This window comes from Phaethon aethereus (assembly GCF_964289735.1).
Source record: "Phaethon aethereus genome assembly, chromosome: 17".
NCBI lineage: Eukaryota > Metazoa > Chordata > Aves > Phaethontiformes > Phaethontidae > Phaethon > Phaethon aethereus.
The window spans coordinates 555,719-582,203 of record NC_138593.1 but is presented as its reverse complement, the minus strand read 5'-3'; the positions used below and the strand labels follow the sequence as shown (position 1 = coordinate 582,203).

The window sequence follows — 26,485 nt, the reverse complement described above, 5'->3', positions numbered from 1 at the left end:
GGACTATTTTCTTGGGACACACAAAGGGAAGAATTAAGACTGTGTAGATATGTGTAGATTGTAAAATCACAGGATTGCTGAGGTTGGAAGGGACCTTCTCTGATGACCACACGCAGGAGCCCTGCTCAACCTACAGCAGGTTGCCAGGACCATGTCTAGTCAGGTTTTGAATATTTCCATGGATGGAGACTCCACAACCTCTCTGGGCAACCTGTTCCAGTGTTTGAGCACCTCACAGTAAAAAAGTGTTTTCTGGTGTTCACGTGGAATTTCACATTATTTTTATGTCTGTACAACTGGACTGTCACAGGATGACTTTTCATCATGTTGAAAAGACAACACTAGGAACAGCTATGGCAGCACCACACATACATCAACTGTACCCTCAGCTCTCTTTAAGACAAACTGAAGTATGCGGAGCACCCAAGAGGTAGATTCGCAAGCTTTTCTTCTGGTAATGCAGCTTAATGGCAGTGAAGTAGTGTCAGCTTCAGCAGCCCACGCTCCTTCCGCTCTACTGAAACTTTCAGTGGTCCTGTTATAGCTCCTGTGTTGCCATATTGTTTCCCATCCTTTCACAAAAACCTGGTTCCCTACTTTTTTCCTCAGGTTAATTGCCATGCAGCATTAAAACCACTGTACCAGCACATATGAAAGTAGAGGAGTGAATGGTCAGCACTACACGAACATGCCCCTGGAACTACAGCCTCAGTCCACAGTGGGACAAGAGACACTTTAAGTCCTCAAATTCAGGCTGCTTCAATTTATGATCTCAGACCAGCTGAGAACAAGTGTGGTACAATGCAGTGGGAAATGGGGACTCTGCTCTGTCAGACAGAGGTCAGTTATTTGACATTTAAGACCCAGGTCAAGCTTCTGATAGCAGAAAGTTGGTGTATCTTCTGCCTACTTTCTGCTTGCACAACCACATTTTGGGATAGGAAATTAGAGACCGAGAGCTTGCTGGTCCCATGCATCCTACTCTAATACCTGATGCTCATCTTACTGCTTTGCAAAAAAACTAACGGTGGCATCTAAGCTAGTGAACGAGAAGAAAATTCACACCTCTCGGAGCACATCCTTCACACTGTATTTGGACAGAAACATTCATGCTGTATTTATAACTTTTTTAGGTAATGAAAAACTGAATGCTTTTACCAGAAAATTTAAGAAACCGGGGCATCATTAGCAATACATTTAAAAAAACCTCAGCATTTACTTAAGCATAATTCATCACAGTGCAGACTAAACATAAGAAGTAAAATGATGCTATTGTTAATGAGACCGTTCATTCACGGTAATGACAAAAGTGAAAAACTATATTCTAATTGGTAACTAGGGGCCTACTCCTAACAAATTGCCTGTATATCCATTTTAGTATACAACAGCTAGCTTCTCAGGTTCTATGAGGATATCTGGTGTAGCAGACAAAGTATATTTCCTTCTGGGATGGGCATATATACGCAAATTTTGACGGCTGTGGAAGGATGTGTTTTGTGACTGGGGCACGGATGTGTTGACAAGTTTTGCGTTGCTGTTCAGGTATTGTTGGGTTCCATGCGGTATATGCTGGTCCACAGGAAATTTGTTTCTGAATTTGTGTAGAGCAAGGTTCTGGAGGAAATGGAAGAGGACCTCAGGCAAAAGACTCTGTGAAAAGTTATTTCAAGATAGGATCATCTTTATGCATGCCGCAACCGTTTAGGCGCAATTGTTAAGAAAAGTATACAGGCATTCCAAAGGTGTGTATATAGGGGGGACATACATAATCTGACACTGACATATTCTGCACCAGTACTTATGCTGCCTACTAAGGAATCAGTTCTCAAGCACAACTTTCTTGTAGATGAATATGTAAGCAAAGCAAATTCATACTGGACGTGACTAATCGCTAAGCTTTCACGCTGCAGTTATACTGAGAGCCACATAAGAGTAACTCCATAATGTGTTCATGCAGAAAGGTAATACTAATATTGAAGAGCTTTCATGGAATGTAATGTCTCACATTAAAATAGACTTACCCAGTAAGGACATCATGGAAATCTGAAACACTAAATTTTGGTCAAACTTGAGGAAGGAGGAGGAGATGATGTTAAGCAAGCAGCCTGCATAATGAACTTCAAACAAAATTTCCAGTATACAGGCTTGGGTAACTGCAGCCCTGGTAAAAGGCCAGATGGCTTTACCTTGAAATAAAGTTTTGATCAAATCACCTTCCCGTGGTTACACGATTGTGTTTATTAGAAAAATGGTAAATGACAAAAGAATGTGGAAAACTTATTTCCCAAACCAACTCAAATTACATACTCCAGACTGAAAATTTCAAGAACATAGTAGATGCATCTGTGCATGCATGCACACACACATGCACAAATGCAAGCAGCGTGTATTATTTCACTGAGGGAAAATATTTATGATGAAATACTGGAGGTTTTCATGTGCATTTTGTATACATACCACACAAGTGAAAAATACCTAGATATTCGATATGGCAAGGTGAAGACAGGCTGAGATTTAGTTGCCACTATCTTCTGCAAGTTTTTTTGGTAATTCTAAATAAAACGTGCACATGTACTATCTTTTACCCTGCTCTAAGAAACAGAGTTATAACCATTTAAACGTAAGGAAGTTTCCAACTAATTTTTTGCATTTTAAGTTACCTCCAGTGGCTACCACAGCAGGCTGATGACTTACATGGAATTCACTGTAATGTATATTCAGTTGTCAATCGTGAGTAAGGATAACATTAATCCAATTTCGTTTGCATAGCTTTGTTTTTAGTAGTGTTATTAAAAAAGTAGCACACAGTGCTTTTGCTTACTAACACATTTGAAATTTTAACTGAATACAAAAAAGAAAAGTAGTAGTTAATTTCTGCCCTCTGTTTTAAGAATAACATTGCTAATGCTAGTCTCTAAGGAACCGTGAACTTTTTTTTCTGCTGATAAAGACTTCCTAAGGTTGTAACATCAGTTCTTAGTACCTTCCAATTTGGCCCCAATGGTCCTCTCTTCGTCTTAACCGACTGGAATAATGCAGGGTCTTCATCAGCTTTGTAGTCCTATAATATAAAAAAACCCTGAGAGTCAGAAAAAAACCCAGCCAGATTCAATATCCCACTGTATTAAGCTTCTGTTCAAGACTACCAGATTGATTTTCCTGAGTGGTCTGGAGCAGAATGGGTGGAGTTAGTCTTACTTAAGTCTGTGCTGAATATTCCATCACACCCGCTCATTCACTACATATCATCACCAGTGCTGCTCATTATCTTTTTATATTACGATAGCATGCCAGGGCTGCTCCTAGGTCAGAATTTTCTTGTGCTGCACACTGTGCGACATACTATCCTATCCTGTAAACTTTTGAGGGGAAGAGAAAGCAATAATACAGAAACCAGTGTGCTAATATCTTCCAAGCCGCAACATTATGTCCACTCCTGAGAACGCAGAACAAAAAGGGAAGGCATAAGTGAAAGTATAATCTCAATCTGTGAGACATCACCAGGCCAAGCACAGAGAGGGCACATGGCAGCAGTCCGAGTGTCACTGCTTTACAACAGACATCACTGCCTACCGAGTTGTATACAGTGGGGAAAAAAGCTAGTATCAAGAGTTGCAAATGACAAATCCTTCCAACATATGGATTTACTTAATTTTACTGATGAGGGGTATGAAAATGATTATTTGATAAAGATGCTACTTTGGAAATTAGGAAAGGATTAAAAACTCTAACCTTAGTAACTGAGAACACGTAAGGTTTTCACAATGTATGAAAAATGTCCACCTAAGACTATCATTACACCCATGCAACCAAGGAGAACTGTAAAAGTTTAGGTTAAAGCAGAACAAATGCTTGGTAAGTGCTACACAAAAGCCCAAGAAAGTTTAGAAGAGTTTAAGGTCTTTTTTTAAAAACAATAAGGACAAAATTTGCAGAACACAGAGAGAAAAAAATACCACTAGAAAAACAGCTATTGGTATTCCCCCTGACTCCTGCATCAGAGTGTTCTCACAACTGCTTCTAAGATGAATTAAAACTAAACCTTCCCCTTCCTGATGCATCCCCCTATATTAAAAATTAAATACCATCAGCAGCAAGATAGACATAAATTTAAAAAAAGGCACTCTGAATATTCAAACTGAAATGTTGATGTTTCTTCTGAGGCATACAGAAATCACCTAACTGCATCTCTGCTGCAGAAGCAGTGTGTTTTGGAGAACCGGTTTCCCTAGAGGACCGAGTTACAAAGTTCTTGCAGACAAAGGCATGAACATGTAAAATAAGCCCAAACACTGTAACATTACAGAGCAGGAGTTGTCAGATGGAGTTATACAGGAGACCACTCTAATCTAATATTCTGCCTTAGCAGCCAGTAACAGATGCTTTATGGAAGGATGCAAATAACCCAAGACAGAGCTGTCAATTCAAGCAGTGAAGAGTTTAGTCTTCCCTATTCCGTGTTTTTTGGGTTTTTTTTGTGGAAAAGATATAACCTCTTCCGTTATAGAGGATCATGTAACTGGGTATTCCTCTCCACTTTTATTCTTAGCCTCAGTTGCACCGTGTGGTAATTAGTGACTAATGAATTATGAACTGTGCAAAAGTATTTCCTTCTCCGGTTGTTCTGAAGGGATTTCATATTTATTCTCCGTATTTATTCACTAGGAAAATCCAAACAAACCTGGGAAAAATAATCCACATGAAAGAATTCCAATCAACTTTCCTCAGCTCTCCCAAAACAGTTCCATTTCCCTATTTTTCATGGTTAACTCATGTAGCTTGAATGCAACAGATAGTACTAGTGCATACAAAATTGAGAAGCTATTATATGAATTCATTGTTTCAGCTGTCAGAAGTATTGAAAATCACATGTAACACTCCAGTTTTTAATTCTAGATTCTTCCATCAGCACGGAGGAACGAAGGCTACTTCTAGACTGAAATTCCAAATCCACAGAGCAAGGCTACACAAATTAATTATTAACGCTCTCATAACCATTTTGACATGAGGTCCTCTCAAAGAAGTCTGATTTCACTTACAGAAAATCAGCTGTTATTTTCTGATACTTTCTTCTCCCCAATTTTTTCACATTGTTCCCAGTTCTTATAATGTACCTGTCTACACTACGTATTAATATAGGCTGAAGAAACCTTTTAATAGATTTTTTCCCCAGCCATTCTGTAATTAATGTATCTAGAAAGCATTAATAGGTATTCAGATAAACTTCCATATTAAGCATTCAAATATATACTTTCAGAATTGAGGAAATATTTCCTAGAGACTTCTAAGTGAGTCAAAGACATTCAATCACATTGCTAATCAATATGTTTTATGAACTTCCACAAAATAGTATTTTCCTCTATCGCTCCCTCTAAACCGAAACAGTATGTTTATTTAAAGAACCCAAATAATAGCCAACCAACTTTAGCAGGGTACTCCCACAGGTGCTAAGATAAAATACTATCTACTTCACAGGGACCATTTAAGGAATCAGCATAAGCACTGTACATTAACATTTAAATTCAGCAACACTGAAATGTTAAGTCCACTCCAATTATTATTGCAGAAAGACTAACAGCAGTATTTGTCATCTGAATTTTAGTAAAAACCCCACTTACTCATGATTTTACTGGAATAAAGCACGTGTCCTTTTTACAGACATCAAAAAGAGCAAATATATTCCTTCATGTATGACAGCTTCAGCATACAGCCCTAACGCTCAATTCCTGCTGCACGTGAGCAAGACGGCACTGAGCAAGACGGCCTGCTGGCTTTGCTCGCAGTCTGTCTCCTCCAGGAAACCAATGGGGGAGGCAAGCACAGGGTGCACAATTTACGGTGCTTGCCTCCCGCTGTAGACTTCTCATCTCAGTAGTCATTTCCAAATACTGTGGGTGAAAACAGCTGTAGCCTACTTGAATCTTCAGGTCCTGCATATCCTGGAGGCTGAATGTGATGGTTGGTTGGTTGGGGGTTTTTTTTAAACAATCCTTGGGTGGAAAAAAAAAAAAAAAGGCGTTTTCTTTACAACTAAATATCCTTTAAGAAAAATATGTGAATCCTACAGCAGGGTATTTTTATAGAAATTTATTTTATATTTTAAATTACTGATTATGACTGCCTTTTAACAATTTCACTCAAACACTGGGTGAAAGACACTAAGAAAAACGTCAAATTATATGAATGGATAAACGATTTCCCAGTAAACGTTTTGTTCTAGATAACTAAATCCCGGCACGAGTATTGCTGCCATTTTGGGGTAGTGATGTGATAAACAGAACCACAAAATACAAGAGCTTCCATATTTTAGTGCCAGTTGTAAATAAAACCAGGTACTGCATTAGAGAAAACCCTGAATTTCTTAGGTCTATTGAATATCCTAGCAAGGTAGAGTTCACACGCTCATACTGTAGTGGTATAGGGCATATGGATATCCATACCATGTACTTCATTTGCACTAGCGATACCCAGAGGATGCTGCATAGCCTGCTGTTCCAGCTGTAAGCAGTCCCACAGCACTATATGACAACATATTCAGAATGTTCTCATGAAGAGTATCTCCACGTTTACTTTAGAGGGAAAAAGAAGAAACTGCAATAATCATAAAGAGACTGCCGTCGTGCTTCCATGGATCACTACAGAGCACAACAGACCCAACTTAAAAGCAACGGAAGGACAGTAACAGAATGAGCCCAACGGAGGTAATATACTGGCATATTAGGAATCCAGGAGAGAACAGAACACAAAATATCTTATGACATCAAAATTCTGTGGTACATCTGTATTTTGAATATTGCATTAACTTTTGGTACCCTTTTCTCTAGAATACATTGGAGGTGGAAGAGGTACAGAAGACAGCAAGAATGAATAATTATGCAGCAAATTCCATTCAGATAACAAAGTAGACCACGAATCTTCAGCCTGGAAAAGATGTGACTGAGAAGGATAAAACACAGAAATCTGTAAAAACAGAGAGAGACTATATGTAGGTAGGGGTTGGAGCTAGTAGAGGCTGAAAGCCATAACCAGATAAAATTGTCAGCAATCCAAAACAAAAATTTTAAATGACTTTCAGCACAAATACAGATAGAATACTGCCAACTCCATCAGTGGTCAATAATGATCAAGAAAGAAAAAAAGACACAAGCATCTTTTAAAATGGAGTGATTTTTTGAAAGTCTTCTCTGAAGAAAAACAAATTCCCTTAATGGTAAGCAGTGCCTGGCTGAGTTCATGTGTTTGTGCTGCAACACGACATGTTTCTAGGCTGTAAGTTTTTTTCGAAACTGATCACTAGAAGGACAGATAAGCTGCAGTACTGACTCCTTACGAAAGCTACAGTAGTGCATCCTCCTGAAGAGCACGATGTAATTTGGACTGTTCCTTTACAACGGCACACTCTGCAGAGATTTCTCTACATAACTGTCAAAGGGAAAGATTAAACCAGAGAGCACAGCTCATCAGCACTGGACGACCCATGAAACACTCTGGGCTGCAATAACATGTGGAGGAACCAAAAGGCATAAAAAGATAGGGAAGAGATGTTTTGTTTTCTAAGTGGAAAGGTAATAATAATGCTACAGTATTACAGAGATGGTGAATTTGTTTGTAATATTATTTATACTTATATTACTTACACTTTATTATAATGTACTTACTATTTCGCATGAAACAATATAAATAGATTTATTATTTATATATTGTAATTGTTACATTTATATTATTTGTCATGCCTCCTGGTTCCAATTAGACAAGATTGAATGTAATTGCTGCCTAACTAGCCCTTCCTACACCTGTTCCACTTGGGAAGCACGGGGAGTAAACAGCAGAGTGCGTTTTCACCTTCCTTAACATCCAACATTGATCACTACTGGAAAAAATACACTGTTCTGGTCCGATCTGAAAATGTCAATGCCAGTAAAAAAAAAAACTCCACAGGAGACTGGATTAATCACTCTGCATAGGATTATAAAGTGCACATATTTTGACTAGCCAACGTGACTTCTAACTAGACTGTACCTTTGTACTAGCTTATAAGACCCGGGACAAAACCCATTCCAAAGATCAAAAACCCTTCACTCTAAATTTGTCGTCAAAGTACTTGCCATCACTCTTTACAGTCCTGTAGTATCCAGTAACTGGAACAAAGAAAGAATCAACATACTCTGAGAAGCTTTAACGGGACTAATACATGCCTCACAGTACCAGCAAGATAGCCAGGGCTAAATGCATACCAAAGATGAAACACCTCCACTCACTACAAGCTGCCATAAGGCACTGTCAAAAATCTGCAATAAAACGGTTCCAAGCATGCTTATAAATATAGCAGTTTAACTGATCTACTTTCCTTTGTAAGCACTACAATGCGAAATCTACATAAAATATTAATAAAAAAATCCAAAACTTAAGAAGTTGGCATCCTTGCTTGAGAAAAAACTAAACAAACTTTAGAAAGCAAGGCTTTTCTCCACCAGAAAGAGAGCTTCCACATTCTATATAATGCAGAAGTATAAATGGTCTTGCCCTATGATTAAAGTGAAATATACTTGGTGATTTCTACATTTGCATTGCAACATCCTTTCTAAGAAAATAACAAAAAAATTTAAAAAAAGAAAGTAAAAAATACCATCAAACATCACTATTCCTAAGTAACAGACTGTTCATCCAAAATCCTCTAAAACTTTAATATTAAAAGTTGCATTCACTAACAAAACACGTGGTATCTCATATCTCACCAGCTCTGGAGCCCTCGGCACAGGAGAGACACGGACCTGCTGGAGCGGGGCCAGAGGAGGCCCCAGCAATGCTCTGAGGGCTGGAATAGCTCTGCTGGGAGGACAGGCTGGGAGAGCTGGGGGGGCTCAGCCTGGAGCAGAGGAGGATCCGGGAGACCTTACTGCAGCTGCCAGGGCTGAGAGGGGCTGATAAAGATGGGGGCAGGCTTTTTAGCAGGGCCTGTTGTGATAGGACAAGGGGTAAGGGTTTTAAATTAAAAGAGGGGAGCTTTAGACTAGATATAAAGAAGAACTTTTTCACCATGAGGATGGTGAACCTCTGGCCCAGGTGGCCCTGAGAGGTGGTGGATGCCCCATCCCTGGGAAGATCCCAGGCCAGGCTGGACGGGGCTCTGAGCAATCTGCTCGAGTTGATGATGTCCCTGCTCATTTGTAGGAAGGTTGGACTAGATGACCTTAAAAGGTCCCTTGCAGCCCAAACTATTCTATGATTCTATAAGTACTTCATACCTGTATGCCATGGTATGTACCACACAAGCTTACCACACAAGAAATGCACTGTAGGATGCAAATTTTCAAATACCTTAGCAAGTTTTCTGGTAATTGTGTAAGAACTTTGCTTACATCTGCAATCTCTGTTTTGGCATTTTGGCATTTAAACTCACCTATATATACAACTTTGATCTGCCTGTTTTATCTTGTGGAATTATTTGAGTGGATACCATAGGAACACCCAAGTCCACACAATACAACATTCTCTGCCATCCTACTGCCATCTCACTGCACAGGGCTATAGGTAAAAAGCAACTGTGCTCTTGCATTTAGGACCCACAGCTGGAAACACGGCGGGGGGGGGGCGTGGGGTGTGAAGGAGTTATCCACCAGTAAAATGTAGAAGTGAAAACAAAAAATTCAAAGAAAATAGATGAGTCATGGTAAAGTTTTCTATGCTAGAGACCACATACAGAAGCTTTGAACCAAGACCTTTCAGGATTCAGTTAACCCAAATCCCATTAAAGACAGACAGACACCCCCCCGCCTAGATTAAAGTCTAGATGGACAAGAGAGCATTGTAGGAACCCTTCTCAATACACAAACCCTGCCAGCATGCAAGGAAAAAGACTGGACTAGAGCCAACATACAAATAAACAACAGTTTTTTTCAGAGTTTAAGGAAAATATCTGTGCAGCAAGAGCTTAACTCCTGACAGCAACAAGTCCTTCTTAGGAAGAAAAACAGGCAGCTGTTGGAACAAATATTACAGCTAAAAAACCACGAAGCCCTCTCGAAAGCTAGACAGGCAAAACACCATTATGCAGCAGCATAACAATGTAGAGGAGCTAAAAACCATTTCAAATAAATACACAAATATTGTTTCATAGGCGGTTTCTGCTCAAAATCTCAATATAATATGCATGCATGCAACAAACTATTATAAAGAATTATTTAGAGAGACTGTAAACCACATACAATAAAGTAATAAGCCCAGAATCCGTGTGCTTCTTTACAATTCTTATCCTCATTTTTAAGACCTGCTAAAAGAAATAACAATATTGCTGGTAGCTCATAGTTCACTCTATCAAGTAGTATAAAATCTGAAAGCATGTATACAGAACAGAATGATTTCAAGAAAACTTTTAGAACCCAACATAAAAATGATACAAGTCTGATGTCTTACCTACAAATTAATGAAAAAAGCTTCCTGAACACAGATTGGCGTAAGACTAGGCAGGTGGACACAATTTCTGGCTTTTCAACCCAATATTGCGTTAGTTTAAACAGGAGAATATACATACTATCAGTGTTATTGAGCAGAAAACACACATAAAGTTGACTGCAGAAGGAAACGCATACTAGCACTTTTCTCCAATATGATCCACAGCTCTGTGAATACTCGTTCACAGCACAACAGAAGATCAAAAACAGGTTGATCAAAGTATGTCATATTCCCAACTCAGTGTATGATTCCCAAGTCTCATAACTGATACAATCTCCAGTGTACTACTGTATACTTAACTAATACGCAAGAAAAGCATTCGCGTATTTTTGGTAGGTTTAGCTAAATAGCTTTTAATAACAAATGTCTTACAGTCATTTCTATCTCCTTAGAGAGTCCTGTAGCTACAGGACAGATATCAGTTATCCCCTGAAATCACCTCTGAAAGAATGCCAAGGTTCACATGAAAAATAAAATCAGCCTTGTTAAATTAGCACAGATGTATACTGTGGTGGTGTGCTGTGCACTAGAAGTTAAAGGCCTCCATGAAAGAGACTGTTTTATGAGACAGTCTGAAAGATATAAAGATTTATAATCACTCAGGACAGTATGAAAAAAGCCTTAGTCAGGGGATAGGAAACACAAAGAGGTGAGGAAAACATTAGTAAGCTAGAAATAAGTCCTATTTATACATACATAGGTTGATCCATGGGATGTGCGGTTTAAGATGCATACTTGAAACAGCAAACCACTGGCACTACTGAAGGAATTAAGCAAAATTCAAAGCATGTACAAGTTACGCTATTTTCCAAACCAGTAAGTAACATCCCAATATGAAGAAAGGCTGTTTCTGTAGGCAGGTTGAAGATTGGGAAAAAGTAATGGGGCCATCTAACAATCACCTGGGCAAACACTTAATCCTTTGCATCTTTATTCTAAAGAAGTACTGATGGAGGTTGAACAGTTCATCTATTCAAACTCAGTAATTCAGACAAGCCTTTTTGGATAATACAAAAGTCCAAGGCAAAGCAGAAAACACTTTGAGGTGAAAAGTCAGGTCTGTAGCAGTCAGTCTGTTTTCCTGCATATCTCTGGATACTGGCACCTCAAAGAGCCCTGGTGACCAGGGACACAGCCATAGGTCACTTGCAGGAGGCGCTCTGAGCACCAGACACTGTCATTTTTGATGACTGAACTCTGATCACTAACAATTTCTAAACAAGTCAAGGACATTAAAGGATCCACAATCCCCTGGATCTCTCAAGTACTGCACCTCAGCAGCAGCGAACTAAAAAGACTAACCACTCCATACCCGTTGTAGCATTATTCAACACACAGCAATTTTGCAGGCTAGACTGTAAACACCTACGGCAGTTTGACAGCGGAGCTTCACAAGACTTGAGAAACAACTACTGAATAAAGATATGACCACATGATCCAAAGCTGTCTAGTTATCATCCACCAGCTGAGCACCAGCAGCGGTCCATACATCCACATACCTGCCTCACCTGGACATCAAAATGAAACAGACCCGCAGAACTGAAGTCCAACAAAAACCTGGTTTAAGTCAATAGGGTTTTCTCATGCTTCTTCAAAAAGAAATGTTCTTGATTTTTTAAAAAGAAATTAAGACATATATTCTGATCCTTTTGCTAATACACAGAGTCAACTTCGTGATCTAGATAAGATGTTCTGAGACTGTTACCGATAAAACACATGATGATACTAAGCTTCTGGACTAATAATATGGACTTTTTAGATCCCTGTCAGATGATAAATTAAGCCTGAAATGGAGGACATCTACCTATCAGAAAAAGAGCTCCTTTCACTCACAAGAATATTTAACGCACTTTTACAGACTACAAAAGAAGAGCATTTCCTATTCCATTATATTTCTTCAAACTGTAGAACAAAGGATAGTACTTACTGCACAGCACATAGAAATCCTGTATCTCTAGTACTTAATGCATGCATTAAGTAATTTGACTGATGAGTATAAAATTGTATTTTTAGAGCTTTGTTTCAAGTAATACAATTAAGACCCACTACGACCTAGAACGAGACATTTAATTTCTTCATTGTACAAAAATAGCTATAAACCTGATTTCAATTTCTTTGTTTGCACTACATTCTACTTTCTTAGAAATTGTTTACAAAAATGCAGCATTTTCTGATGTTAATTGAGTGTTCACTTCTGCTTAGACTTTAAAAAGTTTTACTCTCCTGGGAAGTGATGTTTATATACAAATCATATAAAGCTACATAGACTGTATGCTGGAGATGATTAAGAGAGGGCAGGGTTAAATTTGTGTCTAAAGAAAGCCACAGACGTCAGCCAAATTATTTATATACATACTTAAATGAGCATAAGGTAGCATATGCATGCCATTAGTATCTTAAAGAAATTTACTATTTTTATATTTACTCTGATTGTAGTTCTGAAACTAAAGTAACTGCCACACTACAATGGCTTGGACAAGGTTCATTCACTGAACACAAGGATAAATCCTGAATATATGAAAAAATTTTTATCAAAATTGCTGGATCTTATAAATGTAGTTCCAGTCTTTCAGTCACAATGTTATCCAAGATAGTACCTTTGGGTTGCTTTTCCAGGCAAACCTATGACTGAGAAAATAAAAGTACAAACAAAACCTTCCTTCAGCAACACTGACTATTCCTTTTCCCATATAACAACATATGGGAAAGGGAATTTATTTCCCATATAAAAAGCCATGTAACAACATGATTTCAGAAACTACCCGACAGAGTAAACTAGTGACTGCTCTAGTATCACTGAACAAAAGATGACAAAACTGTCAGAACAGAACCTCTGGACAAATAGAACACATGGAAAACAGCTAATGCTTTCATAGGGGACATACACTTTCCAAAACCAGCAACCTCCTCTGAAGTCATAAAGTAAGCATGTAGGTCAGGACAATTTTGTTACTGTGATGTGGCTGAACTTCCCCCAAAAATTCCTCAAAGGTATGCTACCGTTTATAAACGTAGTATATTACCTAAAAGTATAAACAGGTTCAAAAATGCTCATGGGCATCTAAGTGGCTAATAAACGTAATAGGCCAGATACAAGCACTAGCTCTGGAAGTCCTTTAAATACAGCTTGATTTTTCAGAGGTATGCATCTCCCAGCTTCCAGTATTCTATACTTACCCCAGTTTCTTATCCTTCCACAAGTATCTGCTACTGGCCACTAACAGGATTCTAGGTTAGATGGATCTTTGTCCTGAGCCAAAAGCATAACTTCTTTTGGCATACCACTACCTGTCCGTCTTCAGTACAACGGAAACGGGCAGTATCAAAGGCAGGCCATGTAATCTGGTAGTGCAAGAGGGCATACAGCATAAGCAGTGCTGTTCAATAAGAGGACTTCAAACAGAATAAATACTTAAGTTCAACACACAGTAATAAGCACAACCTTTTGTTTACACATACTGTGATCAAGCAAGCACTCTGACAGATGACAGCGCTGTAGTTTTCTGCCACAATTCCAGGCACGGAATAGGGAATGCAGAACATACATTTACCTGCCAGTTCAGCTCTAAGGTCATATTGAATGTCTGAAAGAACAAGGGGCAGCAAAACGATTCCTCGCTGCATTAAAATAGGCAAGACACATTTAATTTGGTTTACAGGGAGGGTCTCCAAACAATGTATTTTCACACATGTAAATCCACAGGTCATCTGTTAAACATCAGTTAAGCAACAGTGCAGGTTATAAACCTACGTTGGTAATGCAAATGGAAATTTTTGAAGGAGAAACCTTCCCCCTCCTTTCCTCTACTTTCCTTCTCCGCATAATGCAGGATATTCAAGTACTTATTTTCAGAAAATAACAATTAAATAGTATAAAGAGCGTCTCCTTGCACAAAACTGAGACAACCAAATTTACTGTATAAACACAAATTGGTAAGTGTCGATATCAGTACATACCATTTTCCTACTATCCAAAAATAAATGACCATACATGGAATAGTCCAGCTGTTACAATTAAACAAACCAGACAACAAGCCCAGTAGATAAAGATGTGTAGAAAGCAAAAGCAGTAATAACGAGGAAGAAAGACAGGCACACGAGTAAGTACGGTGAAGCTGCCCTCTGAAGTTGCATAAACCAGCATCTAAAATCAACATAACCTACCTTCTTACTCAGATCAATCATATACACGATGAAAAATTGGACATGAGCCGGCAATGTGCACTCGCAGCCCACAAGGCCAACCATATCCTGGGCTGCATCAAAAGAAGTGTGGCCAGCAGGTCAAGGGAGCTGATGATGCCCCTGAGCTCTGCTCTTGTGAGACCCCAGGTGGAACACCGTGTCCAGCTCTGGGGTCCCCAGCACAAGACAAACATCGATCTGTTAGAGAGGGTCCAGAGGAGGGCCATGAAAATTCTCTGAGGGCTGGGACACCTCTGCTGTGAAGAAAGGCTGAGAGAGTTGGGGTTGTTCAGCCTGGAGACATGAAGGTTCTGGAGAGACCTCACTGCAGCCTTTCAATACAGAAAGGGGGCTCATAAGAAAGATGGAGAAAGACTTTTTACCAAGGCCTGTAGTGACGGGACAAGAGGCAACATTTTTTTAAACTGAGAGAGGGTAGATTTAGACTAGATATAAGGAAGAAATTTTTTACAATGAGGGTGGCGAGACACTGGAACAGGTTGCTCAAAGAAGGTGTGGATGCCCCCTCTCTGGAAGCGTTCAGGTCAGGCTGGATAAGGCTTTGAGCAACCCGATCTAGTGAAAGATGTCCCTGTCCATGGCAGGGGGGTTGGACTAGATAGTCTTTGAAAGTCCCTTCCAAAACAACTAACTATGAGCTGGTTAACAAAAAATTGACAACAGAGAGGAAAAGAATGGGAACTATTACAAATATTAAGTGTCCTGCTACAGCAGATAAAGCTTAACTAGAAATCTCTTCATGTATTTATCTCAGTAGAATTTGATATGATCAGATTCAGGGTACCACTATCTTTTCTGTGCAAAGCGCTATTGGAAAGGCAAGTTGAAAGCGTGCACGCCCAGCACTAAACTTTGCCATACTCACTTCATCTAGCTGCTTACTTTTCCAACACATATGTAAGCAAGCTAACACAGATTCCACACAATCCTGGTGAAGATACTCCTTCCAAATCTATAGCTATGCTCTGTGTACAAATTCACCGAGTAACCATGTGCTCTTACTAACAAAATCTGTCCTTCTAAATATTTGCTTCTTATACTAAGATATTAAGCTTCAAGTTCTCAGGCAAAAGACCACAGACTCCTATGGATAGACTTCTGGGTGTATCAAGGACACTTATGTTTGCACAAGCAATCACTAAAGATGAAACAGAAAAAGTGATCGCACAGCTTTCAGAAGAGATGAGCAGTTCATGTCTTGAGAACTATTCTGACGAACAAAGTTAAAAATAAAACCCCCACAGATTTAAATGGCAAAACCTGACCAATCCTCTTGAGACTGCCATAAGCCTAGAGCAAAGGATGTGTGGAGGGACAGAATTTAATTTAAAGAATTTGTAACCAAGAAATAGCAGCAGAAGCACGGGAGTAGCTTGGTGAAGACACTGTGCTCTGTCATGCAGCTGGGATAGATTCTTGCGCTTGGTCTCACACACCAAGACGAGCATATAAAATGCTTGCTTGACCAAATTAATTACTTTATCTACAATTAAAAGTAAAAACTACCTTGTGCTAAAACTGTTGCCCTTCATGTCTTAGTTGTGCAACTAGAAGTCAAATTCAGTAGACTGAAGTTGTAAATGCATTTAGTAAGTGTGGGATTTTGGAATGAATGATTCTATTCAAGACAATTTTAATTTATCTGTTGGGTAAAATGCATACCATTTTAGTTTATTCACAATCAACACAAAGCATCAATAGGATTAGCTGCATGCTACATCCATATCACAATAGCAGAGCATTTACTTACTCCTGGTTCTACTTGAGTTCTATCTGCAATGTCAATATGGACAACTTCAACACTTTTCCATGTGTTTGGATCTAAATTGTGCACCTGCAAAAAGAGAAGAAGGAATGTTTTCCATGCTTATACAGCGGTGCACCTTACGCAGGACGTATGTGCGCCATGGATTTTTTCTGGACTTCATAAAGACACTGTTCTCAAAACCTATCCTTCCTTCCTCTGCCTTTCTAAAAGGGAATAATCTCCACAGTTACAGTTTAATTCACTCACTAACCAATTTTAAACCACCACAAAGCCTTCAGTTATTGCGCATTCAGGAAACCTGGATTTAAGATTAAGTTGTATTCTTCTGTCACATTTGTCAGAGCTAATAAAATCAAGTTCTAATTAGAAACAAACCCATTTAGTAATCTGCGTGAGTGTTTTGATCTTGAAAGAAGCCGCACAAATTCCAAAGTGCAAATATGGCAGGTTTCAATAACCTGACTAAATTTAGTAGGTTCCCAAAATCACAGGGCTGCCTTTAATATGAACCAGATGAAATGTGTGTGGTATGAAGATGTAATCAGCTTCACACCTGTAGTCTATCAGGGATACCTAAACTTACAATTAGAGCAAGCAGAGCTGTCCAAGAAATACTCTCCTCCTTCTCTGCAGCATATCCAGTGCTACAAAACAGTGACTCTGTAGTACATCCAGTGCTACAGTTCACCCAAGCACTGAAAATATACCGACAGCTATTCCTTCGTGGATTTTGTCACTATTTTGTGACAAAACTATCAATAGTTTGCCACTATTGATTAAAAAAATGTCCTGAAGAGACCTGTGAACTGAATCAACTGTCTAGGGAGGAAAACAACAGTATCACCAGCCTGGAAAATTTACAGAAGCAGCTTCAATACATAACTCCATAGAATTGTACACAGATAAAATCCAATAGCCTTGCAAAACCTGTTTTCAAACAAACTTGTCAGCCTAAGCAGCACTAGCATGTCTAAAGTAAAAGAACATCAAATTAAAAAGAACTTACTGAAAACCTATTTAAATATTTGGGTAAGAATCAAGCATCTGCATTGACCTCAACATAAAAAATAAAAACTTCTTCTTGTTCTTGCATTTTGTTATGCGAGTCAGCTTGACCACCTTAGAAGGATTTGAATAATACTTTTCTTGTTTTACATTAATCACCAGTAGGACTTTGACTTTATGCAGTAATTATCCACCGTTATGAGGTACAGAATACTTTATCTGGATGACTATGTGTTAAAAATATTGCTAATGCTTGGTATCCAAATCGTAACTCACGTTGTCTGATGTCCCCAAATCTGGTTTATGCCAGGTTTCAATTTTTATGAAGAAGTCATCTTTCATGTATTCGTTCTGTAAGAATTAAAATCCAAAAGCGTGAGTCTGATTACAGCACGCTGCCTAAAGTTTAGGTAAATGGTATTTACATATGAGTCACTACTAAGCCTTGACTAGCAACACATTCTATTTAAATGATAAAAGAAACAGCCCCCTTACCTACACACAGAAACAGGTACAATGAGATAACTAGTATCTAAATCTTAAGTATCAGCTACAGCAGTAAGTACTAAATTAAAACCAGTCATGTTTGAGAAATCCAACTCTGTAACTTTGTGCATACAAATAGAAATAACACTGTCATTTACCACCCTTCTTCCTCAACCCTGAAATTCTTTACCTCTATGTTGAAGTAATTTTCAAATTATTAATACTGCCATTAAGACAAAACAACTAAAATACATTTACATGATATTTTTAATAAATGAGACTATCCTGAGATGCAGGGGTAATAGCCAATTAACATTAGATGTTCCTGTATCGCACAATTATGATCCTAAAGGTCCAGCTACCACTAAATTGTATGTCTAAAGACGAGCACAGAACACTTGTAATTGCAGAATTAAGAAAGCACACACCAGTGTGCACATGTATCGTGATGAGTCAAGCTAAACAGTTCACAGACTCATTAGTTACTCCTTATGCTGCATCCACTTAGTGACAATCTAAATAAAGGTTGGAAGTGAGCAGATAAAGCAAATGAACATTAAACTTAGAAGCTGCCTTAAACAGGTCACCAAAAAATATACATGGGGAAATAAAATCTTAATGATCTCTCTCCCATGCATCTCAAATAAAACCCAAAAAACTCCAAGCCCCCAGCTATGATGACCCATTTAGATTCTCAGTTAACCCATTTTAATGGGGCCAGGATTTCACTTTACAGAAATGGGATTTCAGACAGTTAGGGACTGATTTTATTTCATTGCTTTTCCTGCATTCAAGAGTGTAGAAACCTCTGATTTGGCTTTTTTTTTATTTTTTCTTTTTTTTAAACATTAGGTCTTACCAGGACAGACATTATGCACCTGTAATAGTAAGTAAAGGCATAAAGAGATGTAAAAAATGAAAGCATTTCTCTGACAAATTACAGTTCTTTCTAATTATAGCCATGTGCAGATAAATAAAGTAACAAGGAGCTTCATACCAGGAACCATGGCAAGGCTTATATAAAAGGTTGGAGCTAGCTTGCTGGAGTCAGAGTCAATTGTAGCAGTAATAACAGATAAAATATATTTAAAAAAACCCAACATAGGACTGATAGTAATTCAAATACTCACTGTGACAACTGGTCATTGGAAACACATGCAATGAAAATGAAAAGGAAACATAAAGTGTTATTAGATACAATCATTTCTGAAAAGTCTCACATATAATGATTGCTTCACAGTACAAGAAACATTCAAAATTAGTCTAACAGCATTTGTGTGCATGAAGTCAGCAGAGTTCAGCAGACATTGACTTGCTAGCCTTAACCTTAGAAGTTTGTTATAAGATACTTCAAATTCTTAGACAGAAACACAAAAGAAATAGAGCCTACTCTTGAAACTTACACAATTATAATTATTACAATAAAGCAGTCACCTTATTCTAACAGACTATGAAGAGTTAAATTCTTTTCAAACAGGATCTGTTCTAGACCTTAAGAGAATCACCTCTTCAGTCTTACCTTAGGGACACTGGATACTAAGACTCTGTAGGAACCAGTAAATTGGTCCATTGAAGCTGCTCTTCAGAAGCAGCTCTCCTTTTCAGAAGAGATCTCACAAATGCAACATCAAAATTTGAAATGCATTTTCCACTTGATGGCACCCTCTTTTCCCCTAAACCACTTAAGGCCATCCCTCGACTGAACACTGACAGCAAAACAGACAACGGGAGACCTACTTGTTCTACAGTATGGATATGCATTCCAAGCCTTCTCATGGAACACCAGGGAGCCTTCTGGAGCAATCATCCTTACAAAACCAGGAACTTTACTGTGAAAAACAAGTGTTGACAACATTTTTAAAATTTTTGCCAGCTGAAATTCCTCATCGATCTCTTCCACTCCAGTAAGAAAGGCACATTCTATCTAAGCACTTTAAAGGTTATAACGTACAAGTTATGCACAATTAAATATGCAGGAACTCCAATGATGTTACTGATCACAAAATAATTAAGAAAAAAAATGGGGGAAGTAATAATAAGATAATTGAGAGTGAGCTGGAAATAATTTTGGAAGCACGATGATCACAATGAAAGCTATGCTTTCTTTTCTCTTCAAGAACAGCAAGGACAACTGTTGAGGGAGAGCGCTGCCCGAGAGATCTCGCCTTCAAGCTCTCTAGCAGAACTGCAGGTTCATCAGTAAGCAAGCCTGTAACTTGGCTAGCCTGCAGCCTGGATGGAAGGCCATTCAACTATTTCAACCATGCCTGAAATGGAAAACTGCAGCTCACCATAAGTAGTAGAATTACCATCTCTGATAACAATTGCTCTCTCTAGTCCAATGGACAGTTGCCAAAAATTGGATGCTTGGGAAAAAAGTAATAAAATCTGATATAAGAGAAATTTGGTATTACCTAGGAGAATACCTGAGGCTAGTACCCTTCAGTAGGTGAGTTTAAACAAACTACATGTACACACGCGTGTAAAGGACAGAGAGAGTTCAATCTATGTAAGCGTTCCATACTCAATTTTTCTCCAAGGATGGTGAATAAGTTCCTGTCCTTTTTTCTTTTAGATTCAAGGAAAAAACCCAACTTTTTCATATTGCAGAAGCCTTATGTCCCATTGATCTGTGACTTCTCTTCTTCCAAAATAAGCAAGCACAATTCTTTCAGTGCTTCCACACGAGTCATGCTGCCCACACTACTTTCTGCCCTCTGGTTTCTCTCTAGTTTGTGCACATCTGGAAGCCCAATGTCCAAAGCCAAACAAAAGGAGTTACGATCCATACCTTGCATGCAACAATCCTACATAACACAGCCCTGAAGAAAGTTTGTCTTCACGTTTACTTTCACATTGCCGAGACACTAAACATTCAGATGCTTTTGAACAGTACTACTGTACAGCATTTATTCCCACCTCATCTTTGTGCCTCCCCCATGGGTAGCCAACTACAAACATATTCAGTTCTTCAACTTTTTAGATCTTTTCTCTCCAATTATAAACATCTGGAATACTAAACCTGTTCATATTGAAAATTCTAGCACTATGGCTACCTTTATGGTACTGTAAGATCGACTATTAATCCCTAGAGGTTCAGACCCCATTTGTGTCAGTTATAAGGAAAACTCAGGTTTTACCCACTCCACAATGCATGTAACTTCTGAAAATATTCTTTACCTTACTCATTCTCTCTCAGAAAAACACTACCATACCACACCACAAGAACTTGTGTAGTGCCTTATAGAGTGTTTTTAAAGAGCATTCAGGTAATAAGAACTCCTTCTTAAATACCAGATCAAATAACAACATTCTTCCTTTATAATGCAATAATCATTCTCCTTTCTCTATACTTCTCTATCTTTGGGCTATCCTACAAAGCATCTGTGATACCAACCCATCATTTCAGTCATATACTAAGAATTCAAATTATTCCTACTTAGAGATGCATTTGGCTATTCACAGATTGGACATTTTGCATGGTTCTCCAGTACTCTATCCCATATACTTAAAATCCACTGTATTTCATGTTTTCCCACTCACCAGAGCATTCATGCACAATTGAGCAAATTAAAGAGTGGCAGAAAAACACAAGTACCCCAGAATAGTAAACAATGGAAGGCCACCCTTACTTTTAAACACTTCTTGCTCAAAACCAAGTGACCATAATATGCATCAATGTTTTTCTCACCTCTTTAAATGATAGATTTTGTGAGTATATTGTCCCTTCTCACCATCCTTTTCATAAGGCTCATTTTTTAAGACTTGAATTCCTTCACCACCTCCTGTTTCATTTTTGCTAGCTTCTGCCACAGAATAAAGTTGCCCAACTTGATACTGAAAAGTTAAGAGAAGCAAAATTTCAGTATTAAAGGTGGCCAAAACTTTTAATGCATAAAATAAATTAGCTGTTTTCAGTGAAAATTTGGCAATACAAGCAAAATTATCAGGAAAGTAAAATACACCATATAAAAAAATTAGTAAACTATGACAATCTGCTGGCAAAATTTATCTGTAGTTCACAAGTACCAGGTCTATACTCAGCTTGTTTCACATAATGCAACACTTTGGTATAGCATACAAAATATGTTATTCTTCATTTTTCTCATCCTAAAAGCAAGGCAAGAAACATAATTTTTAGTTTACAAGATTTTCAAATTACTAATTTCCAGCCCTAAGCCTCTCAAATTCATACTTCTAACCAACTAGATACTCCCCTCACAGGACCCATAAAATGTAAACTGTAGAAGAAAGGAAGCGTAGCATTTTCCCTCACAGGTATGTTTAGACATCCTATTGTGACTTTCATTTAAATGCATCTCAGTGCCATTTAAATTGCTGGCTTCAAATCTTGGAAGGTGATACCTACCTTTGCCTTCAGGAAAAGGCCTGGAGTCACTCAATGCCTCCATCAGCAGGAAAATTCTGCTGCTGTGCAGAATTGCACAACTTTCTTTTCTTGCTTGTAAGCCGTGGAGTGGCTCAGAAACAACTAAAGGTTCTTTGCCTGCAGGCATTTGCCTCGTTTGAAATCCATTGCTCTGAAAGAGGCTAACTCTGCTTGACTGGTGGCTTATGCATGTGGTAACTTACCTGTGGCAGACTGGTGGGCACACAGCACAGGAAACATTTGGATCCAGGCTAGTCAGGTTTAAATAAGACACTAACATATTCCTACTCATGACGCGAAAACAAAAGCAGGTAGGATGAGGACATACCTCTTGCACTGAACAAGGTAAAACCACTCGGCTGAAAGAGGAAAAGAGCAAATTCAACAAAATTAATAATTAGGCTTCACCTGCAGATAACAGATATAAACTATAACACAGACATTCAAGAAAGAAGTGTCAAAATGAGTTAATTCAAGTTTTTTTTTAATCTGTGACAGTAAGTCTTTAATGGATATAATGCAACAAACCCAAGTAAAATTGAATGACAGATATGTTACAAAAGAAAAAAAAAAAAAGGGGGTTAAGAACGTTAGAAGCTGCAGAGAAGAGCCAGGAAATCTAGGATCTACTTCCAGCTCTGCCACAATGTTGTATTTGTTTAAATTTTGAGGTGTGAGCTTTTTTCATGTGTTACACAGTAAGCAGTCCCATCTATATAATTTAAAAGGAGGACTAACGTGCAGGCCCTCAGAGCCTACAAATGAATTTTGGCAATTACAGCAGTTATGAATCATTTAAAAAGCAACCACAGCTCATATCCCATTTAGGTAGCATTTAGCAAGCGCGTTTTAGGCCAACAGTTTCATTCTAATACAATACACTGTACAGTTAACAGCAACATCAGGGGCTGCAGAAGTCGATTTTTCACAGCAACAGTACACTGCACAGACAGTATTTTTCAGTTTCACCTTACATAATAAAATGGACAAAGATGATGCACATCATTATTGTTGCAAAACAACATCATGGAACAACTGCATTGTTTCTAGGGTTTTTAAGTGATGTTACCTCCTTTACTGACAACCTTATGGCCATTCAGATTCAATGCAACACAATCCTCCTGAAAGCGTGAATGTAAGTTAAGCCTGTTTACTGTTCTAGAGAGGAAGAAAGTTATAGTTAACTGATTCAACTCTTGCTACCCCGTGCTGCATCTGTACTTCATGAACAGTGAGCGTGATATGTTTTTGTTTAGGTACTACTATGAGAACGACTTCAGCAGCCTGGGTGCCCTACACCCCCCTGCATGTCAGAAAATGCAGCAACCTTGAGGAGACAGGAACAATCACCCTTCCGGATCAAATTCAGTCTTGCAATTTCCATGCAACAACTTCTTTATCCCTGGATAAAGATTTTTCAATTTTAGTCTACTATGTACCTCACTGAAATAGTTTTATTTAAACTGTGAAACCTTTAGAGAGAAACTGAGAAAAACATAATCAGCCTCAAATGTCGGAAGTGTCAGGCTGAAAGCAGAGCTTGCATCCAAACACAGAACTGCCGAATGGCAGGCAAAATAAAATAAGGAGCCCTATTATACCTCATTTTACCTGATAAAAAGAAGGTCCTTAAACATTTTTTAAAGCTTCCTAGCAAGACCAGTAGTGACAGAAGACAGCTGTCTTGGCGTTAGCAGATGCTGACTCAATACCTAGAGGATGCACTTGTGGCTTGCAAGGCTGTAGAGGAAAGTTTTGGGCAACTTCGGCTTTAGTCTTTAACAGGACAATATATAAAATAGGAGTATCATCAGGAAAACACAGCAAACATACAGGTACAAGGAAAGGTGACAAATTAAAAAATTGTAAGGAACAAGGTTTTTTTTTTAATTTAAGAATGATGACAGATAAACAATGCAATAATTCAAAAGAGCTGAGTAGCAAAGAAATCTGATGAGAACTTATAAATATAGCCCACCATTATCTTGCAGGAAATGCAAGACAGATAGACAGCTTCTCCTACGAGGACTGGTGCAAGCTCTCACTAAAAGGCAAGAACAGCAGGACACTTGGTTCGGCACGCTGCGCTGCCAGATACAGCACTGGCACCTGTCCTGTCCATTTGCATCTACTCTCTGAAGTTCAGGCAAATGTCTGAAGTATCCTTGGAAGCCTGCTTGGAAACTCATACACACATTTGCTGCTTTTATTTTGAACATACACATTGCCTTTACTACCACAGCAGAGGGTACCTATTATTAGACTTTGAAGTAATTCAAAGCCAAAGGGGTGGGCGGATGGAACAAACCAGCTGGTGGTTTGCTGGCAGAAGACCTTAAGGGAAAGATCTACCCAAGAATATGAAGTCCCCGGCACCACCAGAAAAGATAACTGCAGAGCAATGAAGGACACTGACACCACTCCAGGACCGTCACCACTCCCACTTGAGTTCCTTTCTAAGCCGAACGGGGTCTCCATTCAAAAGCTCCTGAGATACAGCAATCCCTACAATATCTGTCAGCTTTGCTGATAGGTCATATTGCCGCCTTCGTAAAACACTAGCCCCAGGGGAATAAATCTGAGAAACTCATTGTGCGGGGACACAACTCACTTGCTCTGGGGCAGAGATTACCAGTCAGGATCTCCCGGACTGAAAGTAGGCGCTCAAGTATGTGTGAAGTCGATGGTATATTCACTTGGTGTCAAGCAGCTACTTAAGGCTGAAGGCACGCGGCGTGAAGCAGTGTACCGGCGCACGGAAACAGCAGGAAAGGACAAAGCAGACCCGCACCCAGGGTCGGCTGCATCCCGGCCCGGATGGGTGCGGCGTTCCGGGGCGCGCCCGTCGCCCCCGCTCGGCCGCCGGACGCCGCTGTCCCTTGAGGCGCCGCACCGGGGCCCGCCCGCGAGAAAGGAGCGGCCGAGGCCCCGCGGGTCGGCCGAGGCGGAGGGCCCGGCGCTGCCGGCGCCCTGCGCAGCGGAGCCGAGGGAGGCCCAGCGGGGCGCGGGCCATAGCAGGCCCTGCCCCACCCGGCGGCACCCGGAACGGCAGGGAAGAAGGGGCGCGGGAGGCGCCCACTGCTGCCGGTTCGGCCCCCACCCCCTCGGCCGCAATTCAGCCCCGACTCACAATTCCTTGATCAGCACCATCTTCCTCTCGCAGGACCGCACTGCGCACGCGCGACCGGCACCGCCTGCCCATGCTGCACTGCGCGCTTCCGGCGAAAGCCCCACCCCCACGGCCCGGCGCGTTCAATCCCGCCGCGCCGTGCGTGCCCGCGCCCGCTCCTGACCCGACAGTACCCTGACACGCTGCGCGGCGCGCCTGCGCCGGCCACCACCAATCCGAGGGCGCGCAGCTCCCGCGAGCGCCCCACCTCACCCGTAGGCAGCCAATCAGGACGCGCCTCCAGCCCGGCTCCGTCCCGGTGCCGCCCCCGCCTCGCGTGCTGGCGCCGCGGCGCCATCGTTCGGCAGTTCCGGAGGTCTTGCGGCGCGGCGGGGCCGGGCGGGTCTCTCGGCGAAGCGAGGGGGGGGGGCAACGCCCCCGGCCGAGCGGGCAGGGGCTGCTGCCGGTGCCCCCCGCGCAGCCCGGTCGCTGTCCGCGGCGGCGCGGCCGGCGGGAGGGGCCCTCGCTCGGAGGAGCAGGGCCGCGGCATCCGCCGTGCCTGCCGGGCGACCCCGCGAGTGCCCGCCCCGGGGAAGCCGAGGAGCGGGGCTGTGCCGCCTGCGCGCTGCCGGGCCGCGACTGTACGGGCTGGAGCGGCTTAACGGGATGCCACACCGCTGGGAACGCTCTCAAACCTCCCGCGTCCCCAGAAAAAACCCGAAGGTAGTAACTAAGATACTGTTTTGGTCATGCTTAATGAACTTGGCATTTCACACCAGTACACAGCCCCAGCGAACACTTAAAAATGGCTCGGTGTGCTAAAAATGCTTGTTTTCCAAACTCCTTACAATAAAACGTCATCGTGTTTGCTGTTTAGTCCGAGCAGAGCCAACTTGCGGAAAAATGCTGAAGGAAACTGCTCTTCAAGTGAAATTACTCCTAGCAAAGAAGGGCGTATGGGAAACGAGAACTTTTAAGTGTTTATTTTCTTTTTTTTCCAGGGGAAACACTGGAAAACAGGGAGACGAGGTGACAGACAGGTGTACCATACCCACTGTCCACCGCTCAT

The 26,485-nt window shown here is 40.3% G+C and overlaps 1 protein-coding gene across 1 annotated transcript in view; it reads right to left on the bottom strand.

Moving 5' to 3' along the window:
* The window catches only part of PITPNB (phosphatidylinositol transfer protein beta), a gene marked incomplete at both ends in the record, with an annotated part of 34,005 nt that extends 8,548 nt beyond the window's left edge, over positions 1-25,457 (bottom strand). Inside the window, 8 exons of the mRNA XM_082007595.1 lie at positions 2,984-3,061; positions 16,409-16,492; positions 17,708-17,782; positions 19,048-19,055; positions 19,655-19,746; positions 21,609-21,754; positions 22,636-22,666; positions 25,438-25,457. Of these exons, the coding sequence (XP_081863721.1) occupies positions 2,984-3,061; positions 16,409-16,492; positions 17,708-17,782; positions 19,048-19,055; positions 19,655-19,746; positions 21,609-21,754; positions 22,636-22,666; positions 25,438-25,457 (534 nt within the window). The remainder of the gene's footprint in view (positions 1-2,983; positions 3,062-16,408; positions 16,493-17,707; positions 17,783-19,047; positions 19,056-19,654; positions 19,747-21,608; positions 21,755-22,635; positions 22,667-25,437) is intronic.
* Positions 25,458-26,485: the final 1,028 nt, after the last annotated feature.